The sequence below is a fragment of the Bacillus rossius genome, chromosome 2, assembly GCF_032445375.1.
Source record: "Bacillus rossius redtenbacheri isolate Brsri chromosome 2, Brsri_v3, whole genome shotgun sequence".
Lineage (NCBI taxonomy): Eukaryota > Metazoa > Arthropoda > Insecta > Phasmatodea > Bacillidae > Bacillus > Bacillus rossius.
The window spans coordinates 100,605,862-100,627,080 of record NC_086331.1 but is presented as its reverse complement, the minus strand read 5'-3'; the positions used below and the strand labels follow the sequence as shown (position 1 = coordinate 100,627,080).

General features: G+C 34.6%; 1 protein-coding gene across 1 annotated transcript in view; it reads right to left on the bottom strand.

Moving 5' to 3' along the window:
- Window positions 1–21,219, bottom strand: part of LOC134529517 (membrane-associated protein Hem) — a 131,435-nt gene that overhangs the window by 39,196 nt on the left and 71,020 nt on the right. The window contains exons 15-17 of the mRNA XM_063363686.1: window positions 18,161–18,408; window positions 15,936–16,038; window positions 14,062–14,290 (exon numbers count right to left, since the gene is read on the bottom strand). Coding sequence (XP_063219756.1) covers window positions 14,062–14,290; window positions 15,936–16,038; window positions 18,161–18,408 — 580 coding nt within the window. The remainder of the gene's footprint in view (window positions 1–14,061; window positions 14,291–15,935; window positions 16,039–18,160; window positions 18,409–21,219) is intronic.

Below are 21,219 nucleotides of genomic sequence, written 5' to 3'. Positions count from 1 at the left end.
TGTTTGCGAACTTCAGTGTTGGCTAACTTTCCTGTTGTTGGCGTCTTTGTTGACATCATATAATCTATGGAAGTATTCTGAAGGTGTTGTGTTTTTAAACGTAAATGTTTATTATTGCGAATGCGTATTTCTGAAAACGAGACTGTTTTAACCAATGGCGATGCGGAAAAAGAGAAGTGAAGTGTGGAAACATTTTACTACAAGCCAAGAAGACGATAGTAAAGCAATATGTTTATATTGTGGTGCTGTAATATCACGTGGTGGTTCTTGCCGATCAAGCTACACAACCACCAACATGTTGCATCATGTTAAGACACGGCATCCTCAGCAATTTGCATTTGCAGAAAGTACAAGCCAGGCGTGTTCTACTGAGAGGGAACATTCGGTTGCTGGCCCTTCTCAGAAGAAAGTTAAAGTAAGTCTACTTCAACCAACACTGCAAGACGTAGTCGAAAAGAAATTACTGTACAATTCCAATGATCCACGAGCTCAGGAATTTACCACATTGATTGCTGAAATGATATGTGTAGACATGCAACCATATTACATTGTGAATAATGATGGTTTTAGGCATCTCATGTCTAAAGCAGTTCCGAGATACAACATTCCTTCAAGGAAACACATGGCCGATACAGTAATTCCAAAAATGTATGAGAAAGTGAAAAATAAAGTTAGAGAGAGACTTTCTAATCTTGACAATGTTGCTGTCACAACAGATTTGTGGACAAGTGAGGCTTCGTCTCAGATGAATGATTTCATTAGTGTCACAGCCCATGGAGCAGAGCTGTCTCAGAAGGTACATTTCTGCCTTGAAGTTTTACCTTTTGATGGTGATTTGCACACTGCAGTAAACATTGCAGACAATCTCTTGCACATATTTGAAGACTGGGAGATAGTCAATAAAGTATGTGCAGTTGTTACTGATAATGCATCTAATATGAAATGTGCCGTAAGAGATCACCTCAAACTGCCTAATATTCCATGCTTAGCTCACAGTGTTCAGCTTGTACTCAAAGATGGGCTGCTGAATCAACGTCCAGTTCGTGAACTGCTTGCGGCATTCAGGAGCATTGTAGGGCATTTCAGTCATTCAACAGCAGCCAAAAAAATTCTTGTCGATGCACAGAAAAAGGTAAACGAACCTCAGCACGTACTTATTCAAGATATTGCGACACGATGGGACTCTACTCTTCATATGTTACGACGTCTTGTAGAACAACGTCTTTCCATCACGGTTGCTCTCCAAAATTGCTCGAAGTTTAGGTGTCAGATTACAGCTGAAAATTGGTTGCTTGCCGAGCAATTAGTAGATCTTCTTACATACTTTGAAGATGTGACCAAGACAGTCAGCAGTGAAAAAGCATCTGTAGCAGATGCTATACCACTAGTCAACAGCCTAAATCACATGCTGGAAATGAAGATAATGGAGGTTAAAGCCGTTAAAGGTGCCACTAAATCTTTTGCAACCGATTTGAAACATTCACTCGGCTCACGTCTTGGTGAATTGGAAAAGACTGAGATTTTCCTAGTAGCTACGATGCTTGATCCTCATTATAAACACCATCCATTCCAAAATCCTGACAGCATTGAAACAGTGAAAAATAGTTTGAATGATAGCATGACACTGCAAAAATGTGATCAGACTTCTGAGTCAACTGGCACTTCTAGATGTGCCATTTCTTCACCTGGTCCTTCTGCTACACAGAAGGGAATTTGGCAGATGTTCCAGAAAATGGTTGATAAGTCTATAGCTGCTACAACAGCTTCAACTAGGGGTAAGTACCACATAAACTGTGCTACAGTCAACAAATCTTATTATTTAATTGCTAAACCAAATATTTGTCATTTTGTAATTTTATTATTTACAGGTAATGTAATTGAAGAACTGGACAGTTACATGAAGCAGCCAACATTCAACCTAGGGACAGACCCGATTGAATTCTGGTTAAAAGATGTAAATTACCCACATCTGAAGAAGGCAGCAATGAAAAATCTTATAATACCCCTTGGATCTGTGTGCTCAGAGAGATTGTTTTCATCAGCAGGAAACATTCTCCAAGAGAAGTGCAACAGGATGTTGCCTGAGAACTTAAGAAAGCTTGTTTTTTTAAATTCAAATTTGCCAGTGTTGAATTATGACTACTAAATGTCAACTGCGTGTTTCACATGATATATTTACTTTTAAGAATAAAAATAAATAATAAAGCCTGTGAAGATATTTTAATTCTTAGTATTGCTTGATATATTATTATTTGTTTAATTTAGCTGTTGGAAAATGAAAATGTGATAAAATAATCGGTAATCGGTTTGTATCGGTATCGGCTGATGTTTATGTTGGTTATCTGTATCGTTTCGGTAATCGGTAAAGCCTTATCGGTGCATCACTAATATATATATATATATATATATATATATATATATATATATATATATATATATATATATATATATATATATATATATATATGTATATATATATATATATATATATGTGTGTGTGTGTGTGTGTGTGTGTGTGTGTGTGTGTGCGCTTCAAATCATATATATGTATATATGCTGCTAACAATCAAATATCCTAATAACACATATCTTACAATGTATTAACATTTTGTCAATACTATATCTTCTTAAAACACAATTTAATTGTTATCGCAAATATGGTAGTGCAATTAAAAATGTGATAACATGAATGGTAAAATAATAATAATAATAATAATAATAATAATAATAATAATAATAATAATAAGGCTGAAAATGTAGCATTAAAAATGCTATAAATAAACAATACCAACGAATTAAATAAGATTCAGAAATGTATGAGTGAAATACCAAGCTACACTGATAGAGATATATTAGAAATATAATGTTGTTTCAAACGTATAAAATGTGTTGCACATGTCAGGAAACTCACAATGGACTTGCCAAAACACTGTCGTTACTTTCACAGGATGTAGAACAGTAACCATCACTGTTTTTGGCACTGTTTTCACTACCCTCACCGGTATCACTATCTTCACTGTCGTTCCCAATGGTGATGACAAATTCATCTTGAATATCGTCCATTAAGTGGTCTTTCTTGCAATAATTGTCTTCCGTGTTCTGTACATGTTGGCAGTAGCCCTTCCAGTCACTGCAGGTAATAGAATTCATAGCTTGTGTGGTTTGAATTTGCAATGATTGGAGAGAAAATTCACCCGTGGTGTTATTTTGTCGCACTAGACGTTTAAGTTTTGCCCAAGCGAGCTCTATAGCATTCAATTCACACATGTAGGGTGGTAATCTGATAGCCCGATGACCATGAGTTGCTAATAGGTGATCAACTCTAAACCTTTTTGTTTGTGGTCGATGTCTGTCCAGCATATCTAGTAGCTCTGTTTTACTCATAGTCACATTACATTCGACCCCATTTCTATTAAGCCATCCCACTATTTCTCGTTTAACATCGTATTTTGATGGTGGCTTGTCCACTTGTTTGGAGTGGTATGGTGCGTTGTCCATAACTACGATCGATGCAGGTGGTAGATTTGGCAGTACCTTTTCTGAAAGCCATTTTTCGAAATTTACAGAGTTCATTTGTCCGTGGTAATCCCCCACTGTAGCAATAGCTTTGTAAACAACACATGCTCCTGGAAGGAAACAATTTCTCGAACCAATATTTAAAACTATTAGTCTGTGAGCTGCGTTTCCTGTACTCATAACACCGTTCAAATCGTCCTTTTTCTACCAACATTTCTTGAATGTTAAATTTGTGTCAACCCAAGATTCATCAAGGAAAAATATTTCTTTTCCATCTTTTCTTATTTTCTTCATTTCAGTAAGGTATTTTGACCGCCAACGAACGATATCAGCTCGTTCAAGGAGTACTACACGTTTGTCTTGGGTTTTCCTCCACACGAAACCCATTTCCTTCAGAAGTCGGCGCAATGACGATTTGCTCCAAATCCAGCCGATCTATTCTTTAAGAATTGGTAATAGCTTTTCACAATATAGAATTCGTGAATTGTATCTCGAATAACTCTTCTATCAAAACTGTCAACGTCAATTTTTACAGTCTTTCTTGGCCTGCAAAAACATGTTAATTTAAATTAGAATCAACAAGTTAGCTTTAAGGTAGTTTCCTTACTTTCATGAATTTGTTGAGATTTCTCCATTACTATATTTTTTAATCCGATATTTTCAAACTAGGTTAAGTATGACATACATCATGTTTTAACAGTAATTTTAAGTACTATTTTGTTAATATTAAAAACATTCTATGACCTGCATGATCCTAATTAGGTATATTCTAATAAGTCAATAATTTCAGTCCCTCAACAAATAATATGGATGACAGGCAACTCATTTCAACTTCAAAAGGTCTGATAAGTACTTTACTGTCATGATTACCACCAAATTTCAAGATTAAGCCATAAATATTAATTACTGAGTAATAATTATAACATTATTAAATCTAGGAAACTACCCCCTTAATAAAACAAACATACTTAAAAAGAAACTGGACAGTTTTCACGAATCAATTTCAGCACAAACTACAATTCGGACACATACGAACATACACCTGATTTTCCATCGGTTCTTTGTGATTAATGAACGTATATATTGGGCTTAAGTAGGCAGCCTTTCTATGCCGAAAACCCCCGTTCAAATAGGTGGAGAGGATTTTTGGATTAATTAAAATAAAGCTTATTTATTTTTTTCACTAAAACAAACGTCATATTTAATATTTAATTATATTTGGTGTTTACAATATAAATAGCTAGGCACCCAATACAACTATATTACCTCCTTGAAATGTTTTTTTTTTCTCGGGGGTGGGCCCCCAGACCCCCTTTATATTCCCAGACACACATCCTGGCTACACCATTGTCTCTCCCCCCCCCAGGGGGTGGGGGGCCTGAATTCTTTCCGCACCCCTGCAAATTATCATAGTAACATGGAATACCAAAACGCTTCCCCCAATCACCATTATTTATTATAACGATCCCTTACATTACATACCTTTTTTTTACCAGGAGTTGTTTGAGGTTCGTGTGGACGTTCTTTGTTTTGTTTCCTTATCCTTAGGACAGACCTACGGCTTACGCCAGTGTAGTGTGCTACTCTGTCCGTAGCTTTGTGGACTGGCACTTCTAAACACTTATTTTTCGCTTCGCGGTCACAACATTCATTACACGTTTCACTATTTGTCTTTCACCACTATGAATGACTTTTTAAATTGTACTGGATGTTCTCTAGCATCCATCGTAACCAACTATCACTGTTCAACTGCTGAGAGGGAACAATGTTTGTAGGTTGCTGGCTACAGACGCAGGTATACGCGGGGAGTCACTTCCCCTCTCTCCAACATGACCCCTCACCCCCGCGGACAGAAGTGCCACCTTTCCTGGCGCGGACAGTAGCTTCTCTGAAATGCTCTTTTTTTTCTTCAGACATGGGTAGATTGGACACCAATGAATAAACTGAAAACTGCAAGTCATCATGGGAGTTATCATCACTTCTCAGAAATGCCCGAGACAAAGCATCTGCAACATAAATTTCAGACCCTGGTTTGTGGACAACTGTTACTGAATATCGCAGCAATTTAAGCCGAATATTCTGAATGCGAGGTGTCAGCACATTTAAGTCCTTATTCATGATGCCTACAAGTGGTTTATGATCACTGTGAACTGTTACTGGCCTCCCATACGTAAATTCATGAAACCTTTCACAAGCAAATTTTACAGCTAAAAATTCCATTTCAATTGATGCCCACTTCTGTTCAGAGCTAGTTAGACTCCTTGATGCAAATGAAATTGGCTTGTCATTCTGTAAGGCACAGCAGCCTATTCCCAGAGAGGATGCATCAGTTTGGATTATGAGTTCTAGGCTTGGGTCATAGCCCCTAAAACAGGTGCAGAAGAAATGAGATTTTTCAACAATTCAAATGCTGAATCCTGTTCACCTGACCACTGCCAAGGTTCATCGCTGTGAGTAAGGAGTCTCACAGGAGCTGAGACTTTTGCTAGATTAGGAATGAATCTTCCTACATACTTTACTAAGCCAAGAAAACATAACAACTCTGTCTTATTACAGGGCACTGGCATGGGCACAATAGCTTCAACATGTTTTGTTTCTGGCTCAATACCTTGTGCAGAGATTAAATTTCCAACATAGCTTAAACGAGATGCTTGATACTGAAACTTAGATTTATTAAGCTTGACATTACATTCTCTAGCTCTGCACAACACCTTACGAACTATTGACGCTCTCATAATAATGTCATCAAAGTATATCTCAACTCCATCAATATCATCAAATATCTCAGTTGTTTTCCTCTGAAATATCTCAGGAGCACAACTAATTCCAAAAGGTAGGCGATTAAATTTAATCCTCCCAAACAGTGTTACAAAACAACACAGCTCTGAGCTTGCCTCATCAAGAGTGACCTGTAAAAACCCGTTAGACAAATCACATGTTGCATAGTACTTGAACCCTGCCAGCCTTGAGGCGAGGTCTTCTGGAGAGGGAATAGGATGCATTTCCCGCTGAATGGCTTTATTAAGGCTATTGGGATCAAGACATATTCTCAGGTCCCCATTTGGTTTTTCAACTATCACCAGGTTGTTTACCCATGCCGTCGGACTGGTTACTTTGGAGATGACACCTGCCTTCTTAAGTTCTGTCAAAGCTATCTTCAGTCTATCAAATAAACTACGTGGAACTCTCCGACAAGGGTTAGCAACTGGAGATGCATTAGGATCAACATGAATAAGTGGCTTACCAGGAAACTTTCCTAATCCTATATACATCTTGGAACTCATGTAGTAAGTCCTCCTTAGATTATCCAAAATGTTGATCGATAGCACTGACACGCTGGACCAGGTGCAGTTTCTGGCAAGCTTCCAAACCCAGAAGAGGAACAGCTTTAGGAACGTCCACAACTTCAAACTGTAGGTAATGTAGATTATTGCGCACAACACATTGCAGTGTGATAGACCCTAAGTGAGGTATTTCAAACTCCCCATACGCTCGCAAAACTGGGCAGTTCTTCTGAATGTGATTATCACCTACACCGAGTTTACAGAGCAGAACAAGCGGCAATGTGTTGACTTGCGCAGCCGTGTCAAGCTTGAATTGTACAACTGTGGAGACAACAGTGATTGGTTCCCACCACGACTGATTATCATGAGGAGTGGATACACCAACTTCAGATATGTATAGGCTGCCTATTGTGTTTACTATGATCTGTAGATTATTCACGGGCCGATAGATTCTTACACACTGCTGCAAAATGATTTTTCTGGTGACATTTAGCACATGTTTTATTAAAAGCCGGGCACTGCTTCCAACGTCCACGATTGTATCCACAATAACCACAATTACAACCGGGCAGTCGCCTAACATAACCTGATTTTCCCAGACTTTGGGGTGACTGAACTGACAATACATCCTTAGATGAATTTGCATTTGGATTCCCTGTGGTGCCTTGCATGGCTTTGAGCTGAATACGACTTGCTTCAACAGACCGGCACACATCTACAGCTTTGTCAAGAGTCAAGTTGTCTCCACCTTGAAACAGCTTCTCTTGCATAACAAGAGTCGTTAATTCCCGCCACTAACATGTCCCGGCACAAAAAACTTTCTTGCTGGCCGAACTCACACACACATGAAAGATTTTTAAGATCAGTAACAAACTGTTCTATTGCCATACCTTCTGGCCTCCGCGAAGTCAAGAACTGGAACCTTAAATACAGTAAATTCTTCCGTGGCGAACAATACTTATCAAATCGTGCAATCACTGTTTCAAACTTCTCCCGTTCGGTTTCAACGAGGTTGAATGAGTTTTAAATCTCAATCCCTTTATCTCCGATAGCATTAAGTAAGAATGCAACTGGTGGAATCTCGGCATCATCTTTTATCTTTAAAACTTGCAGAATCAGGTTGAATTTTTGCTTCCAAAAGTTCCAGTTTTTTGTCTAGGTTTCCCTCGACACAAAGGTGATTGGGTGGTTTCGCAAACTTGTCCATTTTGGTCTTGATTGCGAGCCGAACGAACTTTCTACATTCGCAACACGAACACAAATAACCCCGCACCTGATACCATGTTATAAATAAGTTCACTGCAGTTTTATCATCTTGAGTCTTTAATTGCACGTCTGTACAAGCTTACACTTTTACATTTTCCCAGCCACTCAACATGGCCGCCCGGTTGTTGGTTAACATGTAGCCAACATAACATCTTACATTTTCATAATTAAAATTCAATGAAAATTTGTTTGAAATATATTTTACATTACATTCTGTGTGAATTTTTATAGATGCATTAAATAATATACTAAGTTTATTAAACAACAGTGTAATTATTGCACATTTAAATATAAATTTATGACTAGATTTTTAAAATATTTTACAAGAAATGTGTCAACAAAGAACCAATTTCAAACCTATGAAATCAAGCTCTGATCATATATAGCTTTAACTTTTAGCAGCATCTATACCTGTGAGCAAATATTCTCAAATATGAAGAATATTAAGCCAAAACACAGGAATGGGTTTATTGACGTCCATTCCAAAAATTTGCTTCTAACTGCTTCATCAAGCATTAAAAAGCTAATATTACTAAATTAGTTATAAAAATTAAAAAAATATATATGTAGTTTATTAAAATTGAAAAACCAAATTTGAAGCATTGTTCTTCTATATTAGCTTTCCCTGTCATATCATGAGTCGTAATTTCAAAGTTAAAATTTAACACCTTATTTTATTCTTTTCCCATTGGATATAATTTTATGCCACACATTTTAGTGTCATAAATGTATTTTATGAATTTTGAAAGATACTGGTTGGCAAATCTAAAGTAAATATTAACATAAAATATTTGCAAAAAAATTATGTATAACTCCTCAGAGGTACAGTCATTGTAATTATGGTGATATTTTGTCTATAATAGTGTGGCCTGGAACTCTTCAGCTAAGGAAACAATTTGCCCTTGATTAAGAAAGTTGAAGACAGACACCTTAAATAAATGTAAATGGCATTCACAGGTGGTCATTTCAACCTCCTGAGAGAATTGTCTACACTGAGCACACCCCATTGCTCTGCTGGGTCTGCACATGGCTGGCATGCTCCTGGCAACTCCCTTGGTTCACTAGCAGTGGCAAAGAGACGTGTCAGCTTTCACCATACTGAATTCCATTGTTCTCATGTTGCAAATACACTGCACAGTTGTGTACCTTCCAAGTGGGATGCGATCCCAGCCTGGCACACTACCGACCACTGCCTGCCCTTTCCCTCATGGTGCACGTGTTAGAGACAAATAAGTTCCGCAGTAGTCCTACAAGATAACCTATTTGGAATTTGTTGCGTGGTATAAATGAAGTCTTTAATAGGCTTTAATAGGCAGCATACACTTGGATGAGAAAATGATTTTTACATTATCATCAATGGCATGCAGTTAATTTTATTGGTATCAGCTGTTCACAAACAGGATTACTGGCCCTTTTTTAACGTGATAATGTGAACGTAAAAACTGAAAACATGTTAGTTGTTAAAAATATCAGCATTTACGTTAGTCAGTTTGAAAGTACCATATTTGATTGTAGCAGTAAATGCTTTCAAAGAATCCAAATTATTAATGCTTATATTATATCGTTTGTTTTTGTGGCCAAATGTTTTAATTACTTCTTGGCTTTTTTTTGTTAGGCCCACATCCGATGAAATAGTGATGTGCCCGACATTTTAGTTTGTCATGTTGCAGCCATTCTCAAGGGTGATGAACAATTGTAGGCCTGGTCTTCTGGCAAAGTATTTATTTAGGGCCAACTACAGCAGAGCTTGAATACCTACATAATCATGACTGTATAATACTCTGCACCTGGACCTGCACCTTACACTGATATTAATTTATCTGCTATGTGCATGCTATATGCATTAGCTGGCGCTATATATTTGTGCAAATTTAAGTTTAACACATTTCAGTTTAGATGTTTTCTCAATATTCATGCATTCAATAAAACCAATGGAATAAAATTCATGTATTTCATAAAATCTAAAATACATTTTGATAGTCAAATACGAAGATTATTGTTTTTACTATTGCAAGGAACAATATTAGATCGAAACCCCCATAAAATATGCTTTCTTTTACTACAATTTCCAAATATTAACAATATAATATGCTATGAACATAATTTTAATTAAATGGTCCAAATTTCACAAGAAGATAACATTTTCTTAGGTAAGAAAGGGATACCATCCCTCCACCCTCCCAGGCCATATGCACTTTATTGCACGAGTCTCATTTCACCTACCCACAGCCACTGCTGACAATATACTGTCTGCCTCCCCAAATGATGCACTTACCTAAGATAATTTCAAGTTTTATAACAAATGTAAGCATTAATGTTTCATTACATAATCAATCATGTTGTGGTTGTCATAAAAATACATGTTATGGAAGAAGATGTACCTACTCATTCTTCTTAACAGACAGCAGAATACAAAGTTTATTTATAATTTATTGTTGCATTAGGAAGGTATATCACAAACAGTGTCTTTTTATCATTCACACACAAATTAACATTAAACTGTTAAATTAAAGTCCAAGAATAAAAAAAAAACCCTCAAAGTGTAAGACTTTTTTTTATTATTAATGAATTTCAGAGATCAAGCTCCAAGAAAACTTTACAAAAAAAATTTATAAACTGAAGAAAGTTTACCCTACTCTAAATATGCTATGGTATATTTTATGCATATATTGAGTTACATGTTGCAGTTAACAATGCCAGCTTTATTCCTGTTGCATTGTGAATGGTCTAGTATTTAAGCATGCAACAATTGTGTATAACTTTTCATCTTGAAATTTAAAAGAGCAAAAGTCATGCTTACGTGTGTCTAGTTTAAATTAGATGTTCTATTGATAAAGTAAAAATTATAAACAAATGTAAAAATTCTAAGAACAGTGAAAGTTAATTGTGCAGACTAAGCCAATGAGTACTGGTAAATCAAAAGTGGAGAGTTAATTGGTATAACATGTAGGATCTGAGTAAATCAAAATTGGAGAATAAATAAGTATCATGTAAGATCTGACAAGGCTGTTCTTTTAGTTTTCATAGTAAAATAAGATGCTGATTACAGAAGTCAGCCAAAAATGATATTAAAAATTACAGTTAAAAAATAAATTACAGGAATACTGAACTGTGAACAAGATAAACATTCTTTAGTACCCAATAAGTCCAGAGTTTACCTTTTTCCATGAGGAAATGAGAAATTTTACAGGAATTATATAACAATATTTTTGAACATTTAGATACACCCTAATTTTTAATTTATTGCCTATTAGTGTACATATATTCATTGAATTCAAAAAAATATATAAAAATAAAAACAATGAAACACTATGAATTAAAATTCAAGAGTGGACTGTTTTGAAAGTTGTCATGGAAAAGTTGATTTTACTAATAAAACATTAGTTACATTAAATTGGAAAACATAATGTATGTTTTGGTAAACTCAGACTGGCTTGTAACACTGTCCCCAAAATAAATATACCATTTCAATGCTGATTTATTATTATCTGTTCTAAGGTAGCTCAATTCAGTGGAATACACTGGAATTACACCTTTTCCTTTTGTACTTTTTACACATGTTGTTGATAAATTAAAAAAATCACACGCTCAACTATGTCCAGTACACAACATGCATAATACTTGTAAACGAATGTGCACACTTTGTACACTCAACTTGTGGTGAACTAGTTTTATGTGAATAGCTGCAGATAATGCTAGCAACTACAATACAAGGACTTGTGTACTAGCTTGTGTCATTACCACTGGTGCACAAGTCAAATGTACATAAGCAATGTTGAACAATGAAATTAAAAAGACTAGTACATCATATTAATTTCTAACTGCTAGCTTGCATAAGTTATAAAATTGTCAACCAGTTATATTTTAGCTGATGAATACACATGTGTAAACTCTACATTAATTGTCTGCATTGTGCTTGCACAAAGGTGATAGTAAACCTGTAAATTATAGCTTTAGAAAAATGTTGGCGTGGACCAAAGAAGAACCGTTTCGACCACCTATGATTTTTTCATTTTTTTAAAATAATAACAAGTGCTTATTATAACGCACAAACTATACTTACAACCCCTAATACAGCTTCCATGTAAGAAATAGAAGATATTTGTTCATACACCTTATTGTAGAGAAACTAGTGCCATGTGAAAGGGCTAACAATTCCTTGACTATTCAATGTCATGAATCTTAGTGTTCACTTTCTTAAGTGGCCCATGTGTACTAGGCTTCAGTTAACAGTGTAATATTAGACAGCCAACAGCTGTGCACAGCTGCAGACTCCGACAGGCAAGATGCCTGTCCAACGGGCCTTTTGAATCTTTATTAAAACTGTAAATTGCAGATTACATAGCTTACGGTATAACTTAATGAAATCCCTGCTGAATTATAGCCAGACATTTATAGTTAACCATACAAAGTAGCAACAAGCAGTCTGGGGTACAGCACAGTGGATTGGTTGGTTGTGGTATGTTGACGCATTTGGCTTTGGGCGATTAGCATAGTGTTGATTGCAGTTTGCATTTAAATGGGCAGTTATCTCTCTTTCCAATGCACAATTTCTGCCATTAACGCTGTTCTTGTTTCCATGTGTTCTGTTGCCAGACATACGCCACTGAGCACAATCTAGACACAACTTCGTAATGAAATAAAATTTTTTTAAAGATATATGAAACATTATATTTTTCAAGAAAAATTTAGAATAAGAATTGTGCAAATAAATTTTCTTGTTGCATTTCATCAAGAGTAATATTTGATAGTAGTAATTTCTAATTTCTAAGGAGACTTAAGTGTAACTTGGTTTGAACTGTTTGTGTAAAAAAATTTTTTATATCATTTAATATTTTAAAAAATTGGCTCTTTTGAGCATATCACATAATTTTAATAAGTGCCTTGTTTCTGCTACAAATTCCTTTATCCTGTGAAATAATAATTTGTGTTTAACATTGAATTATTTATTCTTTCAGAATGACTAGAACTGCAATAATAATGTCAAATAGACACTAATTTACGGTCTCAGAAAAATCAACAAATAGTAAAATTAAAAAAATATTAAAACTTATATATAACAATGACATACAAAACAGGAATTTTAATTTGAACAAGCCGGGTAGTATCAATCTGGCAACAGTGTTCTCCATTTATTCTGTACTGTAAGCGTGAGACAAACTATAGAAAGAACAGTACTGCAATTACAGATTTGACAAACAGCAACAGCATGGCAGACCATACATTCATAGAGATGGCTAACATGTACATGGTGTATGGGGAGGAGAGAGAAATTGCAGCAGTGCACATTTACCAAGGGTGCTTTCACAACAGATATGTAATGAATAGGAAGACCTTCATACAGTTTAACCAGCGACTGCCTGAAACTGGGTGTTTGATACCATGAAGGGTGCTGTACACCAAACTGCTAGATGCTACTGCGTTTGACTAATCTAAACGTCTGCGCCCGACTCGTTGCCTGCTTCCTGCTGAGCGCTTGAATATCACGATGCTGTAATCGCGCATCCGCTCCGCCAGTGGAGCGATATCTAATGCACGCAAAATTCAAATTTACACTCTACTGTTTGTGGCTGAAACTTTAAAGGGTTTCATTTCTGAACATATGTTGTTCAACAAAAACTTGTTTTGGTATTCCCTGCCACCCATTAAATTTATGCCCCCCAATTTCTGAACACACCCCATGTGTGAATCTATACACATGTGTGTAATATAAACATCAAATGTGTAATATAAATATCACATGGCATACAAATGCTAAGAGTTCATGCGTATCTGATAACCACACTAATAAGAACTGAGTGTTGTCCCATTCTTCAAACATCTCAGTGTGCATTAGATAGGAGGCTGAGTGTGTCTCATCACAATCTATGTAAGAACAAGACTCTCTAAAAACTAGCACCAGACAGCAAGACTTATAGTCCAAAAAAAACCAGCACAATATTATGTAGTATGTTTGAAGTTATTTGTAGCACAGTTATGTTAATTCATAACTTACCTTCAGTTCTTGAACTTGACCAGCTATATGCCACATTAATGTTTCATTTAACAGCTTAATCCCATAGGGACCAATCAGCTCTGCCAATGCTCGTAGTTCGTTGATATCAGAAAATTCTTCAGCATTGAAAGGAATTGTGCCTTCAGCTGTCAAGCTTACAAATGCATGCTGGTTGTTTGAAAAGCAAATATTTCCTGCACTCACCCGGCGAAGAAGAACTTCAGAATACCTGCACCCGAAAACCAAATAAATATGGGTTGGTGCATCTGATAAAACAGCAAAACACTTAATATTTGATTTATTAATAATATACAAAGTAAAATTTTTTTTTAACTAAAGGTTTTTTTAGAAAATACAATAATTAAGCCTTTAAAAACTGACTTAAGCAAACAGTAAAGGCCTATTTAGCTACACTTTGCTTAACAAATGCCTGGCTTAGCCTACGTGCACCAAGCCCTCTTTCCAGAGGAATCAACCCCGATTTTTCACAACAGGGCACCATTAATAATCAAAACTGGTTAATAACTACAATGTAAAGTGTAATTAAGAGCTACTATTTTTATATTTAGAGAATAATAAAGTTTTGTTTAATTTTTTTTTATTTTTAGATAGCTATACAGAATGGGTTTTGAATAATTTTGTGTTATTTTTCAATTCAAACATGCTTAAAATTGCGACTAGTAGGAGTGACTGCCAGCCAAGCAGTCTCGGTACTACTTGAAATTAAATATTAAAAACAGACATCTTAAAATTTACAGTTTAAAAAGCTTTTAGAGGTCAAATTTAAATAAATAAAAAAGTTTGAGTAATTAAGTACCTGTGTTAGAATTTATACGACTTTAGTATCATTAAAAACTGAGGGTTAACATGCATTATTAAAAGTTATTTCAGTATAATGCTAAAATGAGTGAAGAGAGATATTAAAACCATTAGTAAAATTCTATTTAAAAAATACTTTTTATTACAGCATTTATTTTTATGTCAATTTGAGTCAACAAATGTATTATTATTATTACGAATATGAGCAAAAGGTAGCATACATAATGTATTTGACTTAAGGACTGAAATATTTAGTTGTCGAACTAATGCATATAGTTAACATCAAACGGAAGAACTAGCGTCTCATGCATCATATTAAAGAGAACCAGCAAAGTGATACATATCGACACCAGGTATTGTATGTTCTAACACAATTTTCTCAGCTTACAAATTACAAGTAAACTTGAAGAAAACAAAATTGCAGAAACTGTCTCAGATGGTTTCAACATTTAAAAAAATAGGTACAGTAGTTGTAGCTCTTAGTTGAATATTAAAATTATACATGTCTGTTATATAAACTATTTTTCATTCGTTTGAAGGAAAAAAACCCACATGATACTTCATATATCTTGTGTTTGAACGAAACGTACATACGCACTGGACTTCATCCTATTGAATTTCTGTTGCATGGTGCACAAACATTTCATTGCATACACCCTCAACATACCTAAAGACATTTAACTTTAAAAAAAATACTTGTTCATGTCTGAGACAATGTATATGTAATCAAAATTACAAAATTATTTTTCTCAGTAGATTGAAATTCAAGTGAAAATAAAACAGAAAAGGATTATGAATTGAGTGTAAAAAATTAAATTTTAATATGGAATAGAAAGAATAAGGTAACGTAAGAAGTAAATATTAGACAATTATCTGGACCTTTCATGTTCCATTTTAACACATTATAAAAAAATGCTTAGCTTAAAATAAATTATGTAAGTTTAAACTGAAATAAGGATATCTATGCATAGCAAATAAATAGTAAAAATGTGTAGATAAAATGAGAACAGAACAGTAAAATCATACTCAGTAGAACACACACAGTAAACACTTACCATTCAGTGTATTTTGTAGCCACGGTTGTCTTCCCATGACTGTCCACACTCTGTGTTTGTTGAAGCAAGGCATTGTTGAACACTCTGGTGATATCTATGTGCACTGTAGCAAGAGAAAAACTAATTAAACAATACTACACAAAAACTTAAATAAACTTTTACTTTTATATCTACTTGCTGATAAGAGTAAGGAGGAGACAAGAGAGAATTAAATACTAAACTTGTTCATAAAAATGATGCACACTGTAACAACCCAGATTACAGCCTTCCTCATACAATCCAGTAATAATAATTTGTTATAAATTTTTTTGTCAAATTTCCAGTTAGATGTAAAGTTTTTCCTTTTCGAGGTTATTGTGAATATAATTCTCCGGGTTTGTTTTTATTTTTAAAATTCATAAATTTATATTTCAAGTATTTTTTTGCTGGCTTCTTTGTGTGGGAAGGCATGCTGACGTGATTTTCCTTTGTTATTTTCACTACCGAGGCTTTGTTTCACACGCTAGGCGTGTGAGTCACGGTCACGGGAGTGCGAGAAAGAGACAAAATCGCTGCGTCGTGGGAACAGAAGCAAGCATTTCGTGGGAGCTTCTGTTGCTATGCGCCGTGATTGGCTGAAAATTGCGTCAGCGAGCCCAGGACACTGCCCGCACGAAGGAAACGAAGGCTGTAAGATCAGTCACTGTCCGAGCACCAGGCCGAGCGGTCGTTGTTCGGGCGGCGGGCCGAGCAGGCCATGGCCGGGCGATAGCTCGTGTTTTATTCTTTTCTGGACATACAGTTTAATTTTTTTGTGTGCTCTGTTGTACGAAATATAGTGTGATTTTTCCATGAATTAAAAAAAAAGTAATAAATCAAACATTGTGTATAAATTTCATCTTTCTTCGTGCCCTGCAACCTGTATGTTCCACTCATCACCTAATTTTGAGCTAGCCGGAGGTGGTGAGTGGTGACAACACAACCATGCTTTAAATGGGATGCGAACACAGGAGCCCTAGCAATGCTAAATTATTTTTGTAAAAATACTAACTGTAACTATAAGTAAAACTTGTTATACAAAGCTTTGTACCTGCACTAAATCTCAACTTATGTATGCGAGAAGATAAAATATATTCATTAAGACAGGCTAAACTTATAAGTCAATCACTACTATACCAGAAGCAGGGAGTAAGCAGTCTATGAAAATTATATAAGTTTTAACCACTATTGCCAGTACAGGTAATAGATGATATTATATTTTTATTATAGAACACGCAAGTTATAAGTGTTATTTATACAATAAATCATTGTAAAATATTTCAGTAAACAAATACAAACAAAAAAAATTTAAATAATTTTATTTCTGTAAATATTTTAGTATTTAAGATTGCTTTATTTAAATACAAATATGCACTGAGTTACAAATAACTGAGCTTTCACAAAATCGTCCAGCTATGAATGTTTTTACAGGAATGCGGACACCACCTTGGGCCCCTTGCTATTTGTGCGTGTTAACCTCTGCTGGATGTGCACAGCTGTCTATTTCTTATCATCTTGCCCCATAAACTTAGTCATGAACACACTAATTGTATTATTCGTTTACCAAAACATGCCTACTAATTAAAATATTAACATTTAGTTTTGAAACATTTTTTTTTAGTAAACAGTGCAACACAGTTTGATCAGTATAGCATGCTATTATGTACTAGCTCATTTTAAGTTAATCTGTTCTTACATCATTTTAACAGGAATAACCCTACATATTTAAATAATTCAGTTTCATTATTCAAAATTTACTTTTTTCTATCAACAATAAATAAATGTGACTTGTATTGGGTGCCGGGTACGCCTAGAGACATGGTGTTGCCGCTGGCTACATTTTATTACAATTCTAAAGGTAATATTTATACTATCAGCCTGTATTTCATATAATTTTCATAGGAACATACCTGATGGTAAAAATATTATCTTTAATTACTTAATATCACAATTTATTGTAAACATAATGATTTTGTTCCTTTTTATGTTAATCACAACTCATACTATCTTTAAGTTACAACATTGTATCATTTTAAGTTAAAACCAAAACATTTTTTGTTATTTTAATCATTCCATATTAATTTTTTATTTAATACAGATATTTATAAATTATAGAGTGAATTATACAATGTCTTTACACATTTGTACAAAAAAATTTAATGGAAGAATCATTACATAAATAAAATTAAAATTGAAGGTAAGCATACCATAATTTTCTACTGTTTGCAGGACATTCATATAAGCTCTGACACTTGCAAACAGCTCTGACGGTTTTGCTATTTCACTTGTGTCTTTGGTGTACATGACCATTCCACCTAGTGCTTGGGCGAACTGGTTTTCTAAATGTTGTGTGAGATATTCTCGTGGTGCAAATGTGTACTCCCAAACACTGATAGTAGAACAGTAGTTGATAGCAAAACACAGTTCTGTCAATGCCATGTGTAGTTTATCCATTCTGGAAAAAAAAAAAAGTAAATAAATTATTGTTCAACTAAATAAAAATACATACTTTTGGCATAAATAATACTTGATCTAGGAAAAATATTTTAAAAATGAGAAAAATTCATAGATCCGAACATAAACTTCATATTATTAACTATTAAGGAAAGTTTCTTTAAAATTTGTAACACTGCATTACCTCTGCCCACACTTATAATTTTAAAGAACTATCCTTTTTTATTTAATTTGCAATATTTATTTATTTTGTGATAATTCATAAGCACCAGTGTATTATCTGATTATAATTTCATGATCATGGCTATTTCTGTTAATAGGCATTAAGTAATGTTGTAAAGTATTACTTTTTTTATAAATTCTATTTGTAGAAGCCTTTAAATGTAATTTTTACTAAATTTATGAGATAGTTGGCCAGTTTTTAACATTCATTCAGCTGTTTTTAGGTATTAATTACCACTGCTATTTATTAGGAAATATGGTAATGCAACATGTTTGTATTATCCCTCCGCAAAATGATTTATTTATAATTTGAGTGCCTGCCAACAGTCATAGCCTTTAAGAACAAACACATGAATAACATACTAAAATAACCAAAACAAAATAAACAGAAAAAATAGCATGATATTTAAATTAACTTTAACTAATTTAATGAAATAAAATAAATATACGCATTAATTAGTTATTTAACTACAATAAACATAAGAAGTAAAAATGTATTCCATTGAAAATTATGATTTTAAAAAGGGTCCCAATATTTTAAGGAATCATTACAATTACCGGTGCAACGTTTGGACAACTCACTGCTTCAACAACAGTAACAACAAAAACAAGAACAAGGATGTGAGATTTGTCTCCTAGAAATGGTTGTGTTGGAAGGAAAGTGCACACAATGAATCATGGTACATTTTCAGTATTGTAAAATGTCTTGTTATTGGTTATAATTACAAAGATGCTCTGTGATTGGTCCATGTCTTCACTTCCCCATATCCAGGGGCCTATTCCACGAAGATACAAGTGTACAAGCTACAATTGTACAAGTACAAGTCCTACTTAACACAAGTTACAAGTTACAGGCGTTCCACAGAGAATTGTTACAATTGTAGGAAAAAAGTACAAGTACAAGTGTACAAGTTGGCTGCATTTACTCTGTTGTTGTTGACATAACCAAACTTGTATGTATTTGTTTTAAAAAAGGAAATTTTTTAAAACGTGATGTCTGTAAAGACTATAAGTAAACTGTGTATTCTAAATGAGATTAAAGAAAAGAAGGACATACTGTTTTCTGCATTTTCTGACAAATGCACCAAACAAGAAAAAATGAAGGCATGGTTAGCAATTCATGGAAAGGCTTGTGGGTTTGGACTGATCCCTGCAGGCAAGGACTTCATCTACACCAGAGACACATTTTGGCAGAACTTAAAAAAATGCAACAATAAGTATATTTATATTACAATTTTTAATTTATTTTGGTACAGTCTTGTCAATATTTTGTGATATATGCAGCCTACATTTGTAAATGAACTACCTAACCTCACTTAGGGAACAGCATTGGTTATGAATCACATGTACAACTATAAAAGAAATTGAAACATTTTTGAAGGCACCTATATATCAAAGTCAACAATTCTTAAGTATGTTAATAGAGGCTAATTAATAATATGCATTTTTTGTTGCAGAATAAAATTGACAACAAAAAATAGACAGGAAGTGGAGGTGGTGTTGAAAGCAAAATAACTGATGTAGACAATGCAGTATTGGATATTATTTGCCGAGAAACGCCATCAGTTGTTGGTTTAGAATGCCCTGAAACATGGCAGGACGAAACTGTGTTAGAAAGTATAAACCTTACAAGTAGTGCAGACACTTTGATGACACATGTCAGCAAAAGCAAAACACAGCCCTCTACGAGTTGCAAACAAGTTAACCAGCCCAAACCAAAAAGAGGAAATGATATGGGAGAAGAAAATAATTTATGTCTTAAGAAATTCAAATTACAGGTTGAACTAATAGAAAAAGAAAGCTATTTGATAAGTCTAAAAATTTTAAAACTCGAGAAAGAGCCGGGAATTCCTGGTTCTAATTTCACAAAGGACTTGCCTATCGAGGGTGACACTATTTATGTGACATAAGATGGTTCTATCCAAGAACATTGAGTAGTCACTGATCACAACTCTTGAATGGTTTTTCAAATTATTTATATTTTATGACTTTTTCAAAGATATTTATTTCAACAATACATTTTAATGGAAGCTGTATTTGTAAAAGTTTTATTGAAATCTCAGCATTCCATTAACATATGCTATTATAAAAAAATTGAACAATAAATGAAATTGAAAATGTAGTCCTACATAAGAGATTTTCAATTCTTTCATAACAATTTGTATCTAACTAAAATTATGAATCAACTGTGCCAGCCGTTGTTGGGCTGCAGGGTGCATATTAACGTCATTGTGATCCATTTCGACATTGTCTTGCTCTTCATCTGCTTCTATCAATGGCTGCACACCACCCTCACTTCGAGCAATGTTACATAGTGCAGTGCAGCACTTAAATACTTGAGCTGCAAATAATGGCTTTATGCGTAATTGCTTCAGACATGGAAATTTCTCTTTGAGAATTCCCAATGAGTTTTCAACTAACCGACGCGTGGATTTGCGTGCCCTGTTAAATCTTACCACTGCAGGATCTTGAGGAGCATTCATGACCGGTGGAATCAACCATTCTTTCAATGGATAACCCAAGTCTGCCAAAATTATGGCACCAGGTACTGGTCTCCAACCTTCTTCCACGCGCTGATTTAGTGTGCTGT